Source organism: Chinchilla lanigera, unplaced genomic scaffold (assembly GCF_000276665.1).
Source record: "Chinchilla lanigera isolate Chin_1 unplaced genomic scaffold, ChiLan1.0 scaffold00017, whole genome shotgun sequence".
Lineage (NCBI taxonomy): Eukaryota > Metazoa > Chordata > Mammalia > Rodentia > Chinchillidae > Chinchilla > Chinchilla lanigera.
Genome location: NW_004955418.1, coordinates 1,636,816 through 1,659,160, shown reverse-complemented (window position 1 = coordinate 1,659,160; position 22,345 = coordinate 1,636,816). Strand labels below are relative to the sequence as shown.

General features: G+C 39.6%; 2 protein-coding genes across 3 annotated transcripts in view; one reads left to right on the top strand and one right to left on the bottom strand.

The window, feature by feature from the left end:
• The window catches only part of Ctnna1 (catenin (cadherin-associated protein), alpha 1, 102kDa), a 161,869-nt gene that overhangs the window by 95,263 nt on the left and 44,261 nt on the right, over window positions 1–22,345 (top strand). The gene's annotated exons all lie outside the window — the stretch shown is intronic.
• Window positions 15,731–22,255, bottom strand: Lrrtm2 (leucine rich repeat transmembrane neuronal 2). The gene is made up of 2 exons (XM_005382088.1): window positions 21,570–22,255; window positions 15,731–21,228 (listed from the first exon to the last, which is right to left on the bottom strand). The coding sequence occupies exons 1-2, from the start codon at window positions 21,571–21,573 to the stop codon at window positions 19,682–19,684; spliced, it is 1,551 nt and encodes a 516-aa protein (XP_005382145.1). The 5' UTR covers window positions 21,574–22,255; the 3' UTR covers window positions 15,731–19,681.

The following is a 22,345-nucleotide window of genomic DNA, read 5'->3' as shown; positions in this document are numbered from 1 at the left end:
ATTTTGAGTTAAAGTCTATCCCACCTTATATTTTCTGTCTCTATCTCTGTCTTGTGTCCTTCAGGGTTAAACTACAGAAGCAGAGCAACTAGCAAAGACATAGAAGAGATTTACAGCAGGGATTTAGCACTATACAGTCATGGAAGCAGACTAAACAGTGTATGTGATGCTGTTGCTTTTATTATATACTTCTTATAAAAGAAAGGAATTTTCAATTTAGTACAGTATTTCTAGGAAATAATTTTCACATTTCAAATGAGAGTTTCATATAAATTGATATATTCCAAATAAAGATTCCTTTGCAAAAATAGCACGATTAAATGCAAGGTAATAATTAATTGCCTCACTTTGAGCTTTTAGGTTTTAAAAAAATTTTTTTCACACAAACCGTCATGTAGGATCAAAATACATGGATACCTGAATAGCTGGAAGAGGCAGCTCAGTCATAGATCTGGTTTAGTGAAGGCTTTCATACCTTTCCTTTTAATAGCATTATGCATAAGTCTTCCTTAAGTATTTTTCATTGACACCATATCTGTAGGATTTCTATGTTTGTAAATAGTCTGCAACATTTGTTTGGATATCTACAAATATTGAGGTTCTAGTCAAGTGGAAGTGGCCAGTACAAGACTCAAAACAAAATGAGGGATTTAGGCATGGTAGCGCATGCCTGTGATCCTAGCACTTGGAAGGCTGAGGCAGGAGGATTGTTGTGAGTTTGAGGCCTACCTGAACTATACAGGGAGACCTTGTCCCAAAAAATAAAATAGGGGACCCAGAGTTTACAAAAAGAAAGAACTTGGACACTAGCTAAATAATAACTTTTTTTTATTGTAAGTAGTAGTGGTTTTGCTTGATGTGAGTCTATTTGTTTTCATTTTGCCCCCACCTGAACGTGTGTGCTTATGCCTTCATACACAGTGTTAGACCCAAGAGAAAAGTGTAATTGCTTGAGGGCTCCCAAATAAGGAAAGACAGAACAAATGCTCAATGAAGGGGCTACCACGCGTCACTGAAGAGAAACTTAGTGGTAAAAGAAAGAACAGTTTGACAAACCCTCTCAGACTGCAGTAGTCTAAAACATAGAAATTACATAGGACAGTGAAAATAGAATAAAAGATTATAAATCAATTTGACGCAATAGGCTTGCCCAGTGGGGGGGGACCTCCCATGAAACCTCTCTATTTTCAGTAACCTTTCCTTTTCTTCTTCTTCTGTGTAGATACTATTCATTACAAAAGGTACTGGTGTCTTATATAATAATGCCATCCTGTGTATGTAGAGATATTTCTTACTCTGTGGTTTATATACGGAGTTTACTGTGGTTTATATACCTCCCAGCACTGAATATATTTTCACTAAGTTCTTACAGGTTTTTGTATTTTTTTTTTTTTTTTTTGATGATTTTGTTTTGTTTTTACTTTATGGTATTGGAAATTGAACCTAGGATCTTCACACTGAGCTACATCCCCAGCCCTTTCTATTTTGTATTTTGAGATAGGGTCTCATTAAGTTGCCCCGGCTGAGCTCAGACTTGCACCCTTCCAGCCTCAGCTGGACTACAGGCACAGACCATTTCATAGTTTTGAGTATTCGTTGTAATCATTTCCAGATATTTTCCATTTCAGAGAGAAAAAATATTGGGGCTCAGAATGTGAACAGCAAAACTGATGCATACAAAGAGCAAACGCATGACTGGCTTTTTAACCTTTGTGCTTGTTGTGGTGCTGGGGATTGAGTGTAGGACTTCACACATATTAGGCAAGTGCTTATACCACTGAGCTGCATTTCCAACCCAGCTGCCTTTATATTTTAACCAAGCAAAATGACCAACCAGCTCTTTGTTTCTTATACACAGACACTATTGTGTATGTAATAACTTGCACAGTAGAAGCCCATGGCACTGAGAAAAAAATCCAGTACTACTGGGTGAAGTTTTTTTTTTTTTTTTTTAATAAATGCCTGTTTCTTAAACATTTGCACCTTGAATAGTTATCCTTTAAAAAAAGAATAAGCTTACACTGTTCTGTTACCAGTAGTAGTTGCTCACACTTGGCTGCAGGTGTTTGGGGAGCCTACACTTCCGAACAGTGTTTGGTTTATGAAATAAGGTCTCTAATCTGTCACTACTTACCAGAAAGGAGTTTTTCTCTCGTCTTCTTAAAAGTTAGAGAATGTTATAATCCCAGAACTGGGAAGGCTGAGGCAGGAGGATTACCGCCAGTTCAAGCCCAGCCTAAATTACATGGTGAGAACATGTCTAAAAAAGCAGTAAGAACAGATTTCTGTTAGGTGCTTCCCACTTGGGTTAGTTAAATAAAAAGCTAAGGTGGAATTTTACTTTCTGGCCATCTGACAACTTTCATAGTTTGCCTAAGTAAAACATTGGAGTTACTAGCTCGTCTGCATTGTAATGAAAATGTGGAAAGAAGTGTGTACTTTTGCTTGAGATATTGAAGAGCTCTTATGATGATTTCCCAAAGAATCTTTGTGAAGGAAGAGAAAGTATTTGATTATGGAGAAGAAACTACAGACATGATTCAGTCACATTCTGTAAGGGAATGGAATGTTCTGAAATCCTGAAACTTGTTACTGTTATGGAGCACTGTATTATAACCCTTCAGGTGTCATTTCTCCTGCTCAGTTTTTGTTATTTAGATAGGAGGTAGATAATGGCTGGGGGGCTTTTATGAAAACTATATTGGCAGCTCTGCCACACAGTTTTAACAAAACCAGCAGTTCCACCAAGATTTCTAACAGTGAAGCTATTGATGAACCTTTTATATGTGAAAGTAACAAATTAAACCTTATAATAATGTTCTTAAAACTTTACCTTGCTAATATTTTAGAATGCATGATTAAGAATGAAATAAGAGATAGAGTTTACTAGGGTGAATAGGACTTAAGTTAGAGCTTTTCCTTTGTCTGTGGCCTATACACTACAAAATAAAAATTGGTTATCCATTTCTGTGCTTAATTCAGAAGAGGAAGTCCTTATTGAGGCTTGAAAAGAAAGCTGTGAGTGTGAAAGTGTATTAGAGAGATTGTGTGTCTTCAGGCAATGCAATAGTTTTGGATTGGAGATTAATTGTGAATACTTGAAAGTTAGTCTGGGAACTCCGAGACTGTCTTTGGTATGTATTGTTTGTTTATTTGTTTTTTTGGGAGGGGGTCTCGCTGTATAGTTCAGGCTGGCCTCGAACTCACTATGGCCTCAAACTAGTGGCAATCCTCCTGCCTCAGCTTCCCAAGTGCTGGGATTATAGGTGTGCGCCACCATGCCTTGCTTGGTGTATGTTAAGGAGTGAATGATTTCTTATTCTTCTCCATCTCTTAGACTGTTTCCCATTTCTCTTGAGCACAGCTATTGGGGAAAGATCCATGTGTTCCTCTCAGCTGACCTTCGGTTGCCCATCCTTACTCTGTCATTTATCTCTTTTCCTTGGCCATCGGCCCTTTCCTGAGTGTGGATGTTATAGTTGTTTTGTTCTCAAAGTAAGAAGCATTGCCAGAATGCATCTTCCTAAATCACCACTCTGATTGTTATATTCCCACTGTCTCCAGAAACCTTGAGTGGCTGCTGTTGTCAACCACGTCAAATCTCAGTCACCCTCCCTACTCCCACTGCACACCCTGTTTGGTTCTGCTTTGGCCAAGCTGAGAGTTGCTGCACTTCACTGGTGTCATCTATTTGATTAGTCACTTTGACTGTTCTGCACCCAGCTGTATTGAAATCATGCTTCTGTATCAAGCTCACAGCAATTAATGTCTCCATTTCTTCCTTCTCCTCTGTACCTTTGCCGAGCTGTTTCTGTGTCCTTTCCCCCACCTCATGAACCGAAGAAACTCAGGACCTTTCCTCACATTAAGTTACAGCCCCACTCTGTTATCTTGAGGCAGGTTCTTGCTGCTAAGTTGCCAGGGTGAATCCATTTTCATCCATTTTCCTACAAATTATTCAAAGTTATCGTTGTTTATAGCAGAGTAGTACTCCGTTGTGTATAAATACATTTTCTTTATCCATTCATCTGTTGATGGATATATAGGCCTCTTTGTTTTCTAAAAATAAGTAGTCTTTGTGGCATTATTCAATTCATATTTTTAGGTTTATTCTCATATCATTTATGGAACATTATTAGTTTTATCTCCTTGGAACCATAAACTCCTAAAGGCAATCATGTAACACTTTCACAACTTGTATATGAATGTAGATATAAAAGAAGCAGAAGTATTTGTTGAATTGATTTAAAATATTTAATAATAATACTAGCACAAACATAATAAAAGAACAAATTCTTCAGTGGTTACTCTGTGTTAGGAATAGTGAATGCTTTATGCATACTCATTTAATCACCAAAGCATGAATCTGGTATTGTTAAGGTACACAAGAAACTCAATGACTTGTATAAAGTCTCTGTATTGGTTAGTGTTCTCTAGAGGAACAAAATCAATAGAAAACATATGCATAATTATGCAAGGGGATTTATTGGGTAAGCTTACAGTATCAGCGGCAGGAGAATTTGCAGAGGTTGTCTGTGCTCTGGAGAGCCAGAGGAGCTGCTCAGCCTAAGAAGCTGGAAGTGGTAGAACAGGAGATCAAGGGATGCAGCCCTGGTCTGCTGCTGAAACCCTGACATTCTCTGAAGAGCTGCTGGCTTGATTCTGTGTTACAAGACTGAAGAAACTGGATTCTGATGTCCATAAAAGAATGGACATTTGAGCAGAATGGACCCTTCCCCAAAACATGAACCTATTTCCTCTCTTCTCTTTTATTCTATCTAGACTGTAAGCCATTTGAATGGTTCTACCTATCATCAAAGTGGGTCTTTCCTCCTCAGTTTGCCGGTCTGCATGCCAGTGATCTCTGGAAACACCTATAGACATACCCAGAAGTGTGCTTACCAGTCTCTTAGGTCAGTGGTGGCACGTATGCCATGGGGCTATTTGTATCACTGAAAGCTCTGAAAGGTTTGCCATCACTGTCCTCAGTGTTTCTTAATCCCATCAAGCTGACTTATCACACTAACAGTCACATCGAAGCTAGTAAGTAGACGGGCCACACTGTGAACTCAGCCTGCTTTCAGAATTGGAGCCCTTAGCAACCATGCAGCACGGTATGTCTACTTGAGACTAGTGTGTTAAATTGCCAGTATCCTAAATTACAGTTAAAATTTTTTCCCACCAATATTTTACTATGAAAATTTCCATCCATAGAGTAGTTGAAAGTGATATAGTGAGCACCCACATATGTATATACTTTCTTGGTTCTCTTAATATTTGGTTGTGTTTGTCATATTTTTCCATTTCTGTCTCTGTTTTGCTGCATTTTAGCATCAGTTGAAAACACACAATTTTTTAAACATTGCTGTGTATGTAACATTAAACTGGAGTTCAAGGGTTTTTTGTTTTTGTTTGTTTTGGTAGTACTAGTGTTTGAATCCAGGGCCTGCACAATGAGCTACATCCTCAGCCCTTTTTATTTTGAGACAAGGTCTTGCTAATTGAACAAGCTGGGGGCAATCTTGGAATCCTGCCTCAGCCTCCCAGAGTGCTGGGATTATGGGTGTGCACCATATCTGGTTTAGAGATCAGCTTTTTAAAGGTAAATTTCATATACAGTGATGTGTACAAATGTTCATACTATTGGATGAGTTTATTCTATTGGATGAGTTTAAATAAAAACACATACCATGTAAACCACCTGTCTGGCAAGATAATTACTGTACATGTTTTTCTCTTTTCCCTTTGAGTTTCCCGGGCAGGCTTTCCAACTTGAGATTTTCCCACCTCAGCCTCCTAAGTAATCGGGACTTACATGCATATCCCTTCACACCCAATTCAAAACTTGTGTGTCTCTCTGTCTCTCTCTGTCTCTCACTCACACACAGGGTTTTGCTGTGTAGTTCAGGTTGGCTTGAACTCATTATGTATACAGCCCAGGATGGCCTGGACTCGGGATATTCTTCCTGCCTCAGCCTCTCAAGTGCTGGCGCAGGTATGTGCCACCAAACCCAGCCCCAGGTCTGCTTTTTCTGATTGCCCACAAATTCAAGCCCAGCCTGGAATACATCTCCAGATGCTGTCTCAAAACAGCAACCAAAACCAACAGCAAAATCCCTTCAACTAGTTCAGGAGAAAGTGCAGATCTGTGATCCTCTTCTCTATGCTCATTACTCTGGTGGTGTCATCCAGGTTCATAACTTGAACTACTTCTACTCAAGCTTTAGATGATAGCGTTTATATTTATATTTCTTTTTTTTTTCTTCTTTTTGGTGGGTTTGGTTTGTTTTGATTTGGTTTGGTTTGGTTTGGTTTGGTTTGGTTTGGTTTGGTTTGAGATAGGGTCTTATTGTACAGTTCACCTGGCCTTGAACTCACATTGTAGCCCAGGTTGGCCTTGAACTTGCAGCAATCCTCTTGCCTCAGCTTCCCAAGCGCTGGGGTTACAGAAATGTACTACCATACCTGGTTCACCACTGCCCTTTTTATTTTTTGAGCCAGGGTCTCACTGATTTGTCTGAACTGGCCTCAAATTTGTAATCCTTCTGACACAGCCTCCTTCGTACCTGTGATTACATGCATGAGCAACTGTGCCTGGCTCACAAATTGAATCTAATCGTTGCCTCATATCCCTTTTCAGTTGTTCCATCCATAGTCTTCTTAAATGTTAGTTGTTTTCAATAATTCAATTCATTAAAATGCTTACTACTAAGTGGGGTGTGGTGGTGCATGCCTGTAATCCCAGGCTGAGATGGGATTGCTTTGAGTTGAGGGCAGCATGAGCAACATAGTAAGACCCTGTCAAAACCTCACAAACAGAAATCCAAACAGCCAACCAACAAACCCCCAAACCTACCCGAAAACAAAATGCTAACTCCTAATAAAGAGCTGGGTATGTGGTGCATGCCTATAATCTCCGCACCTGGGGAGTGACACAGGAAAATTACTGGTACGAGCCTTATATGGGCAATTGTGAGGCCCTGTCTCAAAATGAAAGAGAAAAGAGCTGGGGTGTAGCTCTGTTGCAGAGTCCTGGGTTCAGTCCCCGGGATTCCATCCCTCTGCCCCCTGCCATCAAGAATAAAGAATAGAGACATTCGTATAGCGAATCCTCAGGTGCCCTCTCAGTTTAAACTGAGATGGGTGAATGTTCAGATTGACCCAGAAAGTTTAAAACATTAGTTCTTCAAGATACTGGTTGTTGCTTTGGGTAGTGAGATACGTGTATTTAATGGAGTACATCTGTTTATAATTTCAGTTATAAATCGGTGTGATAGATTTGGTCAAAATGTCATCCAGACTTTAGATAAACCCTTGGGAGTTTGTCCTGTTCTTTATTACCCACCTGTGATTCACTTCTATAAGAGCACAGATTGTCTAGATGACAGTATGTCTTACGCATTGTAATATTTTCTGGCACATCAGAAATGCTGCATCAAGAGAGGAAATTCCTGACCACCTACTGTTATGTGTCCGTGTAGGCAACAGATAACCTTAACTGGCAGTTTTAACTCAGTGACTGAATGGTCTGTTGTTCCAAGTTGATGGCAAGTGTCAGGGAGCAGTTGTACCCCGCCCTGACCCAAAGGGGTTATCAGGAGAAGAAAGGAGATGTGGTGATAGGATGGTCTCGGTTGCTGCCGGAGTGCACTGTGGATGTCAGATCATTTCCCCTTTTTCAGTGCCACTTTTCCCTTGGGAAATTTCAAGAGTCAAATAGAGAGGTTAGTCAGAGGTGAGTGGCACTGTCTGGGCTCTCCTGAACACAACTCTTGACATGTGAGCACATGCGCATTCCTAGGATGGAATAGTAGTTACTAGTGCCTCATCTTTGTGTCTTTCTCTGTTTTTAGCAAAAACTATGGCAGAGCATACTTTCACATGAAGGAAAGGTCAGTGTTTTGTGTGTGATTGCATGGAATTCTCACAAAATTGAGGGAATTAAGGATGGTTGCCTGTTACTACCCCAAGAATTGTGCATTTTTACAACTGTGTCTTCTACACGCTCATACATACTCCATGCCTTGAAATAAAAACAGGAAAATAGCAGCTTATATTAAATTGTGAAAGGTGCCAGGAATTATATTTGGTCAGAGAGTTGGAGGAAGTGCTAATTATTAAAAGGGTGATTATTGTTCATAGTGTCTTGAAAAGGAAGCCAGATGAGTTTAAACTTGAATCTCCACAGAGCAAAGGGTAAGCTGAGAAGAAAGCTCACAGAGCGCTGTTTCTAATTGTGTTCTAAGGCAAGAGAATCGGTTTGCTGGCAAGCAGTTTTGTGGAATTGGAAAGTATTGTGCAGATAGCCCATTGTTTTAGAAGGTGAGTGTTTATTCAGTGTTTGATACATTGCACTAAAATTCTTCAGGGTTTTGGAGGCCATCATGAAAAGCAAACTGAGGACTAAGAGATGGAGGAAAGTTATGGATGACAGAGGAGATAAAGTAATTTTCTTTGTTAAATAGCTAGGATCATGACCTTTGAAAGCTAATGCTGAAAAATGGTGGGGGTTTTTTGTTGTTTGTTTTTTGAGACAGGGTCTTGGCTGTGTAGCCCAGGCTGGCCTCAGACTGCAGCAATCCTCCTGCCTCACAGCCTCCTGAGTGCTGAGGTTACAGACATGCACCACCATGCCCAGCACTGAAAAAGTTGTGTTTTACTTGAAAAGTCTGGCTTATTAAGTATATATTTCCTAATATTAACCGTGATTAATGAAGGAGGTAGCAATTCTCTAGTCATACTTTCTATTTCAAAGTGCTCAGTATTCAAAAAAGATTATAATATTGCTCCCACTTCAGTACTGGCGTAACTGATCTTCTAAGTGTTCAACAACTAAGGCTTGCAGACCAAAGCTGAGGAAGAAAATGAGGCTGAGAAGACAGCCAGCATTTTGGTCCTTGCCCTCCAAGGTCAGCCAGGACCCAGGGGATGCTGCAACTTCTCTGAAAAGATTCTGAAACTCTGGTGACTCACCCAACCTCCCAAGCTGGAGGTTTGTCCTTCTAGAGGGCAGGAACCAGTCAGTATTCATTTGCAAAAAAGTAGGGTCACTAAAGAAGAGAGTATGCCCAAGGTTTTGTTATTGAATTTTGGTGCACTGGAATCTCCTTCTGGGAGGGTTTCTAGGTTCTTTCTGTCCTGAGCAAAAAATTGGTCAAGACAAGTGCACACGGTAGCAAAGTTTTATGAAAGGTAGGAAAAGGAACAAGTTCCACCGATCGAGTTTGGGCCAAGTAAAACTAGCAAAAGAAACACAGGGCATGAGGGCGGCCACCATGCAAGAGAGAACACTGGCAGAAACTCAGGGCAGACTGTTGTTTTTGTATCAGCCACACCTCAGGCTGAGGTCAGGTCTAGGCCATCCTATTGAAAACCTGCTCTGCTTCTTTGGAGAAAGCTGCATACATTGCTTTGGAAACTGTTCTGCAGAGGTGTCCTGGGATTTTATAATTAATAGAACATCCTCCCCCCCCTCCCCCGCCCCACAGCTTTGCCATGCCCTAATCTCATGTCTCAGTTTCAAAAAAAGACCATATGGTCAAGCAAGACCATGGTCCATCCTGGCAGATGACAGAACCGGTAAAGGGCTAAGAAGCTCTGCACATGGCTGCAAAAGTAGCCCTGAGGAGCCTTAACTGACCTTGACAAATATGGAGGGATGGGTGGATAGATGGATGATGGATGGATTGATTGATTGATTGATTTTGATTAACACTGGCCTTAAACACGCAGCAGGAAAGTATAACCAGAAAGCTGGGGTAATGTTAGCAGAAAGTTAATATAAAACAGAAAGCTAGGCTAGATGTAAAAGGGAGCTTGAAACACTGCAACAGCCCCTCCCTACTGTTGTTGTCCAGCTGCACCTAAAACATTGTGGCTTACAGTCACAAGCCTTTCCAGAAATGTCTCCTTCAGCCTCTTAGTATATTCTCATTATGTTATTTTAATGTACTTTTAAGTACCCTTCAGGAAAAGATTTGGCTTTTTGTATTAATATGTCTATATAAAAATACCAATATAAATATTCTAGCTAGTAAGCCTGTTGCCCTCTGTTACCTATTTCAGACTGTATGTTGATATTCTCTGGACCTGGTCACTACAGAAGGTCTTCAGGTCTACAAAATAAGAGGCAAGATCCAGGTTCTTAGCCTTATAATAAAATGTAATGGCCCAAGTGGTCACAAAAATGTAGAACCTTTATTTAGAGTACAGTGATACTTTGGTTCATGAACTTAATTTGTTCCACTATTTTGGAAAAGATCACCACACTTGTGAGTTTGGCAAAGATGGCCGCAATAGTGTTTGTCACCTGATGTAGAGTTTCAAACAAAAAATTTTGCCAAACACCAAAGCGTGAACCGAGGTACCACTGTATTCCTTGACCATCATTATAATTAAAATAGGACATTAGATTTGTTTGACAAGGAAGAATCTCTGTGGTCTAAAACGTCTGTTGTATTTGGGTAAATACCTTAACACAAATATTGTGCCAAATGCTGCCTAATTTTGTTGGACTTCTACAACTTTTTAGAGCCACTATTCACAAAGATTCTACCTTTCTTGGCCCCTACTTGTTTAACATGGTTATAAGATAAAACTTGCTAATATTTTGATAGTCTTTTTTAGGCTGTCAAAAGATGATGGTTCATCAAACAATAAAACCCGTTCTCCTTTAAATCAATCAGGATGAGACTTCTGATCCCTGGCTAGGCAGTGTCAACAATGAAAGGACTGCTTCCTAAATTACATTAAAAATTATATTTTTCCTAAGCAAAAATGAACATAATAGTAATCCTTAATTCTCAGTCATGTAGCTTGTCCTAAAGTAGAAGTCGGAACCTGAAACTTCAGTGAGATTATTTCCTTTGAAAAACAAGAGTATCCATTTATGTTAGAAGGTAGTATGTATTCTTCTAATGAACAAGAAATCTAAGAAGTAGCACTTGATTTTAAATGACTACCCTACCTAGAAGGAATTTTGGTATTAGGAGTCCTGAACCTTTAGAAATTTAGCTTTGATTCATAAAGCCACACTAGAGTCATGTCTGATATTATGCATTTTATAAAGTGGGTTATCTTGACTGTGAAATACTGTGGTCAGTTTTATATCAGTATTGGATGTGAAGAGTATAACCAGCTTGTTGAGGCTTATTAAAAGCTCTGTTTAATTGTGAATCTTCATTTTGGGTACTGCACATTAACTTAATGAGACAAAGAAGTCTAGAAAGTGGGAAGTTTTAGGGATAAACCCATGGGTCTAATATGTCTTTAGTGTGATTACATTCTCTGCTGATGGATCTGTAGGAGTTAGTTCTCCACATGTTGTTATTAAAAGCAGCAAACTTTTTTTGAATATTTACTATGTGCAAGTCTTAGGATTTTACATGAATAAGTAGCCCTATGGTTACTGTTGTAAATTCTATTTTAGGGGTAAAGGGCATAGAGGTTGTAAGATTTGTCTTAGGATCAGTTTCAAGTGTAAATCAGGCCTTTGAACTGCTGTGCTTACTTATTTTTATTGAAAATCTAGGTGGATTTTCAAATGGCTTATAAGATGGTTTTAAATTTAAATTTTGAAGACAGTTAAAATTGCTAACAACTATTCAGACTAATGATTGCTTTATCTTTTAAAATGTGTTCTTTCTTAGTCAGTTACTTGTTTTAGATTCTTACCGAGGAGAACACTTAAGATTGATTATTAGTGAAACTAGAGATACTGCATGAAACATAATTCTCTGTGTTACTAATACAATGGAAGGTGTGGTTTGTTTTGTTTGTTTCTTTCCATGCAGTGGAAATTTGGATCCAGGGTATTTACACATGATAGACAAGCACTCTACCACTGAGCTACACCTCAGCCTGTGGAAGATATTTTTGATTTTAAATTGTACTCCTAGGCCACGCATGGTGGCACACACCTGCAATCCCAGCACTTGGGAGGCTGAGGCAGGAGCGTGAGTTTGAGACCAGCCTGGGCTACAAAGTGAGCTCAAGGCCACCCTGAACTGCATAGCAAGACCCTGTCTCAAAAAGACCGGAAAAAAAAAAAAATTGTACTCCTAGTCTACAAGATATGTAATATTATATAGTAGATATTTTCTGGGTATCCTGTGTATGTATGAGAACAGTGTAGTTTGGGATCCCATGAGGAGGGAACATGATCTATTGTTCTCCAAGACAGTCCTGATTCATTCTTTTTTTTTTTTTTTTTTGGTCTTTCTGAGACAGGATCTCACTATGCAGTTCGGGCTGGCATTGAGCTCACTTTGTAGCCCAGGCTGGTTTCGAACTCTCAACAATCCTCCTGTCTCAGCCTTCCAAGTGCTGGGATTATAGGCATGTGCCACCATGCCTGGCCTCTGATTCATTCTTGTAGACTTCATAGGCTCCAGTTTTGAGTCAACACAGAAGTTAAGTCATCATAAAGCAAGCAGCATATGTGTATAGGCTGCTTATCACAAGTTGACATGATGCACTAGTCTACCTGTTCTACAAAACTTCCTTAGAAATACTGAGATTTTTCCTTAATCTTAAAATGGCCCCATTTTATAAATAATTCACAAACTTTTGTACTTATGCATTTGTCTCCTAGATAAACGAGTGTATTTTTATCAGATGAAAGTTGGATTAGTTTTTTTGCCTTGGCTACCAGGAATATCAGGGCCACATTGATGGGTACTAGAAAGGACTGTTATGTTATCCTACCAGGGCTTCCTAACCCTTTTATTTTGAGGATCTGGTGAAATCTCTGAACTCAAACAATAAAGAGATTTTTACATTCTCTCAAACATACCCAGGATCCTAGGGTTAAGAATCTCTGCATTGGTCAAGTACTGTGGTGCTTGCCTATAATCCCAGCACTCTTAAGGCTGAGGCAGAAGGATAACTGTGAGTGCAAGGCCTGTCGGGCTATATACTATAATGAGGCCAGCCTGAACTACGTAAGGAGACCCTGTCTCAAAAGGAGAGAGTCCCAGCGTTAGCTGAGCATAGTGGTACCTACCTGTAGTATCAGCATTCTAGGAGCTGGAGGCAAGAAAGTTCAAGTCCAGTTGGGGCAATTTAGAAACTTAGTGAAACCCTGTCTTAAAGTTAAAAATGAAACCAGACTGGGAACCTAGCTCAGTGCAAAGGCCCTAGGTTTAATCCCCAGTATCATTTAAAAAAAAAATTCCTGTATTGGATTCTTTTTTTAACATCCTATTTCAGCTGTTCTGTACATATGAATATGTTCTTCTGAGTTTTCTTGATCATAGAATTAGGTTAAATGTAAGGTTGGTTTGTTTTTTAGGCAAGGTCTTGCTTTAGTTCATTTAGGCTGATATTGAACTTTGTAGCCCAGGCTGACTGAGTGTTGGGATTACAGAGGTCCACCGCCATGCTTGACTTCTTTCCTTCTTTTTTTGTGATAAGGTTCTGCTTTGTTGCCTAGGCTAGTCACACACTCCTGGAACTCAAATAATCTTCCTTTGCCTCAGTTTTCCAAGAGCTGGGATTACATATTTCTCCTGGCTTTAAAAAAAAAAAGTATATGTATATATTATTGGAGGGTGCTGGGGAAATGAATCCAAGGTCTTGTACATACTATGCTAGTAATCTACCACTGAGCTATATCACCTTGCAAAATGTTTTTATTCATCACAAGAATTCTTTTGGTTCTCATTATAATGAAATAAGTGAGCTAATGTACATGGGTTTAGTTTCTGCCTGATTTTTTTTCTTTGGAAAAAGCAGCCTAGAACTTTTGTAACTCTTTGTACAAATAACAGATTACTCCAAATTACTCCTAAAGATGGAGTAATTCTGCTTTAAACACAACTGTGAATGAGTGTTTAGTAAAGTTCATATTTAATTGTGACTCTTGTGTATCTCTTCCCAGTGGTTCTCAGTGAAGTCTCATGAAAGCTGTAAAAAGACTGTGGACATTTTCTCTGGGGCTGCAGTTTTAAATCTGGTGCCCAGCCAGGTGTGGTGGTATATGCCTGTAATCCCAGCACTCAGGAGGCTGAGGCAGGAGGGTCACTGAGAATTTAAGGCCAGTTTAAGCTACATAGTGAGTTCAAGGTCAGTCTGAAGTATACAGGGAGACCCTGTCTCAAAAAAAAAAAAAGGTAGTACCCAAATAAGGAATGAGTTACAGGCCTCCGCCCAGCAGGGTGGTTGTTTATGCTGAATTTCTAGCAGGAGGTCCTAGTTTGGAGGTCTGCGCTAGCCTTTGTTGTTAGGCCTCCATGGAGAGAAAGAGGGTGTATCTTTAGTTTGGGAATTTGGCAGGATAAGATGCCTCCATGTACTTGCCTTGGAGATTTCTTACTCTTTAATGCCTCCTTTATGTAGTGAAGGAGGAACTTGAAAATCTGTCCCCTAAGAATATTCTGAAAACATTAGTGAGTGAGGAGGAAAATCACAGTCATGCTAAAGACAGGTGTTTGGAATAGCTGTGGCCTTCACCTCGTCTTCCTTTGTAAAGACAATTTTTAGTACATTTTGTCTCTCTCAGGGAGACTTGAGTACCCAGCTGTTAAATGTATTTAAAGAAAGGGAAAAAAGTCTCCTTAAATAGACCTTGTAGAAATCTACTTTATTTGGGTGGGAACCTAAGACTGCTATGGACATATAGGCAAAGTTAATTAAATTAACTGATAAATCAGATGTAGCTTTACATGGGATTGTTCAAGATTAAAATATAGGAGAATTATGTTAAGTCCTGATATTAACTCTGTAATATGTGGGAATTTCCTTGTATGCAACTTAAAACCACCACCACCTGTGCCCTCTAGTGCAAACTGCATGAGTTTGACAGTAAAATTGTGTGCTGTGCTTCCTGACTCTGCATTAGGGTTTGGTTTGGTTTGGTTTTTTTGGTGGTATCGGGAATTGAACTCATGACCTCATGCTTGCAAGGCAAGCAAAATGTACCACTGAGCTATATCCCTAGCCCTATGCCTCTGCATTAGTTATAGCTGAGGTTCCTCATGTGAGAGCTCTGTCAGACTGTCTGGTCCCAGCATCCCTGGGTGTTGGGTAAACATTGGCCTTGTGCATTCCTCTGTCTGGTCCTACAGTACTGCTGTGCAGCCAGAATGCAGGAAGGGAATCCTGGCAAGTATGGAAGACTCTTAGCAGTCACCTCCTGGAAGACAGGACAGTTTCTGTCCCCAAGCTGCCCAGACATAGCTTCCTGGCTTACGGTGTTTTTATCTATCACCTGAAGCATACTAGTTAATGTCTTTCCTTTGTTTTCCTGTCCGTACCCAAGAGTTGGCTTCCAAGGCAGAGCGGGTCATAAAGGGCCCATCATGGTCCCAGCGTGGTTCAGCATCTGTTGGCTTCCCAGGAGTGGTGTCAGGTGATCATGTCATCTGCCCGAGCAAGTACTGGGGCTTGCTAGGTACATGTAACTGGTTGGCAGGCTATTGTGCAAGAGGATTGGGAGAGGAGAGGAGCAGCCAATCCCAGGGCTGTGAGCCCTACTTTCCATCCACTCGTGAAGGCTTGTGGCACAACAGCTTCTTACTGCATAAGAGGTGCCCCTTCACCACTTTTCAGCCTGGTGTTGCCTTTGAATAAAGATAGGTGACTAACTGCCTTCTTTCAATAGACACATCTGACTTTGTAGAGGAACACCACACATAACATTTTAGTTTCTCATCTGTCACAAGTGGGTTTTCAGTCTTCATACGTCAGCATTGATCAGTTATTGGGGAAGAGTGAAAAAAGAGACCTTCACTTTTTACAGTACACACAGTTTTAATAGCAAAACTTCCTGTACACCGTACTTACTGTTACCCCCCATGATGTCCCTTTAACAGTATTTTCTTCCCACCCTAACCCATCTGCCCCCCCCCCATGGCTCTTGAAGGTGATTGAACACAATGTGTTTGGACTGTACTTGGAGTTTCAAGTCTCAGTGTTGATAAATTCACCAAACATTCCATATATTAGGCTTTTTTAAAAAATCTAGGAAAAAAATGTTAGTTGAAGGAGTTGCAGAGGTTTCCAGATGTTTGCAGTAGCAGAATGAAAGCTTAAGGAATCATTTTCTGTTTGTTTTTGGCCTTATTCAAATATTATGAATTTGCCCAAGATTAGAGAAAAATTATTAATTGTGCATGGATGGCCTTCTTTGTCTTTCACTTTTTCTGGCTCAAGCACTTTAGCCAATGGGATATGAAAAGTGTGTCCCAAAACAGATTTTCCAGATAGGTCTGTCACTGTATTGCTGTATTAGGAACATGATCATGTAAGTCAGCTGTTACAAATATTCTTTAAAGAAGAATTTTTTTTTTACTATTTATACTTCAGAGAGAGAGGAAGAGAGAAGAAATGAGAATTTATAGCTATTTTCCCCTGATAGCTGTGTGTAGGAAGTATGCTTTAAGAAAATGATACTTATGTTCTGTGTTTGGGGATCTAGACCTACTGCTGCATAGGGCTCATTTTTATTGGGAAGATGGAGTCTAGCTCTTGGTGACTAGCATTAGAATAAGCAGATGGATTTTAATAATTAGTGGAGTTGGGAAGTTCAGTCAATCCCATTCATTGAATTGGTGCAGAAATTAACTAAGGCACATTAAGAAATTACATGTGTTAGTACAGATTTTTGGCTTAAAAATTAGTATCTTTGCTTTTTGATGCTGGTAGTAAGTCAGAATTGTTTGTGGATTTGCAAATTTACAAGCCCACTCTCTTTCCAGAAAGGTGAGAAATCCCTGACAAGCTACAGAAATGAGTAGAAACAACTGCAAACTATTTTCTATTTCTTGGTTCCTAGGTAGATACAGTTATCATAGCCTTCTTTAGCCTTCCGTGTTCCCAAGAAAGTGGTTGTTTCTCTGCTTCTTGATAGTCATTTTCCTCTAACCTTGAAAACGGGGATGGTGATGACAAAAGAGGATAAAACCCCACCAAAAAACTAACAACCCTGCTGTGGTAACCAGAATCTGCAGTGCTCTGTGATGCTTCTCCACCCTGGCCAGTTCTCCACCCTGGTAAAGAGAGCACAGATGACTAGCATCTCATTTTAAAACCTGTGCTAATACTGAAATACAAATAGGCAACAATTAGATGGAACTCTGCCTTCTAGAGGCAGTTAAAAAGGTAGTTTGTGCTTTAAATGAGAAAGGAAAATACCTGTTTGCCATTGTCATTCACTTTTCTCAGAGGGCATTACGAAAAATGTAGAGGGCAACAAAAATCAGTTATTTTTCAACTGAAAAGTATGCCTCTGTGCCCTTGACAGTGCTCTTCCCTCTGAATTACTAAATGGCTTGCTTTTCCACATACATTAAGGATTTTGCCAATTAATGGTCCATTTTACTAACTGTGTCCTTTAGGACTACTGTAGGGATTCCCATTTTATATTTCTTACCCTTCTACTCAAAATTTTAAAAAAATTTTGGTGTGGTTTGAAATGATGAGAACACTCCTCTGCTATTGTTCAGGGCTGATGGAACCTTGTGTGCTCAAAGTTGTATTGTGAACCAGTTCTTTCTCACCTGACAAATGGCTGTGGCCACCCTGATAAATGGGTTGGTAAATTTTAGCCCATGGAGCTCTCATTTGTAATAGGGGCTTCTGATCCTGTCCCTCTGTGGGGAAGTATTGCACTGCATGCACTCCATGCCAGAAAATCTGCCTCTGCTCAGGCAAGCCCAAAAAGTCTGCTGTAACAGGAGATGAAATGGCACCACCTAAGATCAAGCAAATTGAACTGGGCTGAGGCTTTGCCAAACTAATCTACCTACATTAAAAAATGTAGAGCATATTTTCACGGTACTGAGACACATTATTTTTGAAATATACATACTCTTTGCAGTATTATGAAACTCATAATTAAATCTTATGGGCTAAACTATAGTCATAATATGTTTTCAATTTAATCTTGGGAAAGAAAATATGCCTTGAATGAAGGATAGAACATTTACATACAGGTTAAGGAAAAGATTCTCTCTCTCTCTGTCTCTCTTTCCTCCCTTCTTCTCTCCTCTGAGGATTTATGCCTTTTCACATACAATGACAGTTGCAAAAATGTCCATTTTTTTTTCCCTTGAAATCAAGTTAGTGCTCTAATTTTAGTTTTTCACATACACAGAACCTTCTTAGTAGAAAAATTGTATGAATTGATAACTTACATACAAGTCCCAAATATGTCATAGTTTTCCCATAAAAATCATAGAAGAAATTGATACTTATGGTTCTTTTCTGCATGAAAATGTGGCATTGTCACCACTTATTATTATGGGATGTTTCTATTTACACTGGAGAACCTCCCCCTCTTCCCGTTTCAGCACAGGTCCCAGAGCTTTGCCCTGTCTGTGCAGATTGTGTCTGATCATTCTTCGCTGCTTAATAACTTCAGCTAACCAGAGCGAGGTTTCAAAAATCTTTCTCTGGTCTTCATCCTCTTACCTTCGTGCTGCCTTCCATTTACTGCTGTGTAGCTAAATAGGCATGTTGAATGTTCTACATAAGATTCACTTCAGTGATACGTTCTTTCTGTCTCTTAGAAAGAACCACACAATGAGGATGGGTATCCTTATTGAAAGGTCAAAATTTAGCATATAACATTTAGAAAATGATTTTTTCATGGTTCCTTTATATTATAACAATAATCAAGATTGTGCCTGTTGCTAGCCAATTATTTTTAATTTGGCTCTTTAAAGACTTAAAAATCAGAAAAAGGCAGAAGAAAGTGGTTTAACCCCTTTGTCAAGGCAGCCTTTGATGGATCATGACAGAGGCTGGGAAGGAGGAGAGAGAGTTTGCAAACTGAAAGGAAGATGTCAGTATTGTTAAACTGGCTCAGTTTATCTCTTTTCTCTCCCAAATAAGTTCTAATTTTTTCCACATATAAGTGTAAATATAGGAGTTAGTAAATTAATTAGTAAAATGGTAATTTAATACTAGTTTAAAATAGTATAAATGCCACAAGGCAACATTTCCATTATGTGTCAAATTAGAGGTGTATGAGAAGAAGTTAGTGTAATTATTTAGTATTGATTTCATGGTAATGAGACTTTTTTTTTTACAATCACTTGGATCATTGTTTAAATATATTAAATAGTCTCTCAACTTATTAGCGTTATATAAAGACTGCTGATTTCATGATGTGGACTTTGATAATGTCTACTAAATCAGGCAAAAATTCTGGAGGAAGAATGTTCAGTATTTACCAGTCTTTAGCATACATATAATTCTGCTTCGTACACTGGCAGTATTATAGATTTGAGTAAATACCATATTATACAAGAGAACTTCGCAGCAAGCCAGTGTGTTACATGAGATGGAGAGCAATGATCAAACAGGTATTGATCTATATCTGTTTCTGTTCAGTAGCTTCTTTCCTGACTATTTTCATTAGAAAATAATAGCAAATGGAGACCTTAGTGTAAATGTTTACACACAATAGTATATAATTACATACATGACATGTCTTATTTTGAAGCATTTTAGACTTTCCAACAAGAGTGCAAGTTAATGTGAGCAATGCTTCATTAAACACTTAAAATATGGTTTCATTAAAAAATTAAAAATACTTCAACACTTCAAAAACTAAGTCTCCACTTGGTTTGGAAAATTAGGCTTAATGTCACCATTGGTAAAAATTAGATATGTATTTAGCCCCCTACTATGTAAAATAGATTACTTATCTGATGTGAGTTTTGATGACGGGTAGATATTATACTTCACATTCTTTGTATGGCAGCTGCTGACACTTGCACTGTCCGTAACCATTAATGATGATGAAGGGTCCTTCGTGGGTGGGTTCATACTCATTATACGGTCCTTGGTCTGACATGTTTGACATATGGAGTCGTGTTTGGGATCGGAGCTGCCTGTGGTTCTGAATCATTGAGCACTGCCTAATTCTTCTTAAAGTAGGAGGGCAGCACTTCCTGGAGATGAACACTATAAAAATAATAAAAAAGAAAGAAAACAATAAAGCCATTGTTCCTGTAATTACCCGCTGAGTAAAGATGGCATTGTCTGGTTCAGGAAAGTGTTCCTCTGTAGTAACTGCTATGCCTGCAGTAGTTGGGATTTCTTTGTCTCCGAGATGGTAACTTGATGAGCTTATTCTTTTTGTATATTCAGTGGTTGGATCTCTGTAAGTTGTAGCCATGGGAGTGACAGTGGTTGATAAGTTCCAGCAGAGCTGAAATCCATGGACTGCATCTAGGATATCCTCTCCTTGGGTGTGGTCAGGGCTGTGACATAGGATGGAATGTTCCCACCGACCTTGGAAACTGCCCAGCCAGGAGGCAAGAGCACATATTCTGGGGCTGCATTCCCACAGATTGCCAGAGAGGCCAACAGTGGTGAGGGATTTCAGGGAGTGCAAGATCTTGGAATCAAGACTATTTAACTTGTTGTTATCCATGAGGAGTATTTTAAGATTAGGCATCGTTTCAAATACTGTCAAGTCGATGGCTTTGATTTCATTTCCAGTCAGGTCTAGCTTTTCTAAAGTGCTCCAGGTCCATTCCATCCCACATGTCAAGTTGCTAATTTTGTTCCATTGTAAGAAGAGTGTGTGCAGACTGCTTAGCCGGAGGAAATGAGCAAAATTAATCTTCGTCAGCTGGTTGTGCTCTAGGTGAAGCTCTCTCAGTTTGATTAATCCTGCAAATCCATTGCGAGCCAAACTTCGCAAACGGTTTGTGCTCAAATCCAGAAACTCCAGACTACGACAGTCCCAGAACAGGCGTACTGGGATAGTCCGCAGGGAGTTGGAACGTAAATGCAAGGTCTGCAGCTTCCGAAGGCCATAGAAGAGTTCTGGGTGCAGAGATGACAGCTGATTAAAAGACAGGTCCAAATTTTGCAGGTTAATCAGTTGGGTAAAAGTTGTGTTTGGCAAGTAAAATATTTTGTTGGAACTTAAGATTAATTCCTTAAGTTTATATAGTCCTTGGAAAGCATCTTCTTTTACTGTTGCAATTTGATTGTGATCTAAGTGGAGCCAAGTAAGTTGACTGAAGCTGACAAATTGATCTCTTTCAAGCTCTGTGATGTGATTGTGCCTCAGGGACAGGCCCAGAGAGCCCTTGTCTGTGGCGTTTGGCACTGAGTGGAAGCCCTGAGAGTCGCAGTAGAATAGCAGCTTCTCGCAGCGGCATTTGGGTGGACACGCCATACCCAGGGCAGGCAGCATTTTTAAAACCATACTCATTGCATATATTGCTGCCAGCATAGGGGCCCCTAATGGCCACTTGAAATGTAAGCCTGCAGAATATAATTTAAGGAAAACAAGAAGATAGGATATTTTTCAGCAGAACATATGGGCTATTAAACACAACATAACATTATGGTGAAAGATTTCACTGCAATGTAACTTTTCATTTACTGCAGAAAAATTAACCTTGTTTATAATCTCTGGAACACAATTCAAACCATTTAAAAAGAAGATAAAACATACCCCTATCGTTAGCAGTATATGCATTTACCTAAACCTCTAAACCCAAAAATGTGACAGTGATTTCTCTCAGAAAATGTGAATTCCGTGGCTTATTTTTAAAGCGTGATTCCTTGTTGACTATACAAAACATATAAATGCATGGACTTACCCATTCTTCTGAGCACGTTGGAGGCTGCATTCAGTCGAGGTGGTCAGACTCAACGCAGTGAGTCTGTAAAAGGCTCTAACATGCAGGAGCCTCTGATCGGTTTTCTGTTCTGTGTCCCCAGATTTCCCAGTAAAATTGAATCCGTCAGGGTGAGTTGTTTTTTCCTTAGGATATTCCTCTGGAAAGCGTTGGTTTCATTTTTTGTGATGCTCTGATCTCCTAAATAGGTTTTCAGTATAAGTTATTAATTTTCTCCTCCTCTAACTGCTGCTGGTCATCAAAGCTTCAGTCTCTTCTTTCCGCAGCCGTTAGTTCTCTTGGTCTTAACTTGTTGATGGCAGATGGGCGGCTTGTTGCAGAGAAGAGCTCCTGGAGCAGCATGAGTGCATTTACTGAAAAGCCTTTCCGAGAAACGGCACAAGAATGGATTTGCTTATGTGCTGCGACCACACAGAACTGTATATAGGCTGACGTCACCGGGTGACGTGTCTTTTGTTTGGGTTTTCCAGAAGCTTTACTGTTAAAAAGCACAGTGCTTTTTAACAGTATTGGGGTCATTGCAAGACCCCCGCCCTCCCCTGATTACAATAAAGCAAGAAAGAAGATCTCCTGACTTAACATGGTATTCCTTCAGTGTAGGAAGCAGCAGTGAGGTTGTAATAAAGGCTGCATTCAAGAAGACCCGTCTGAACAGTGAGTTGGGCTAGCAGAGTGATGATTTTTAATGCATGTGGGAGCCAGTGTTAGACCGATTCTGCGTAGAGATAGATCATCTA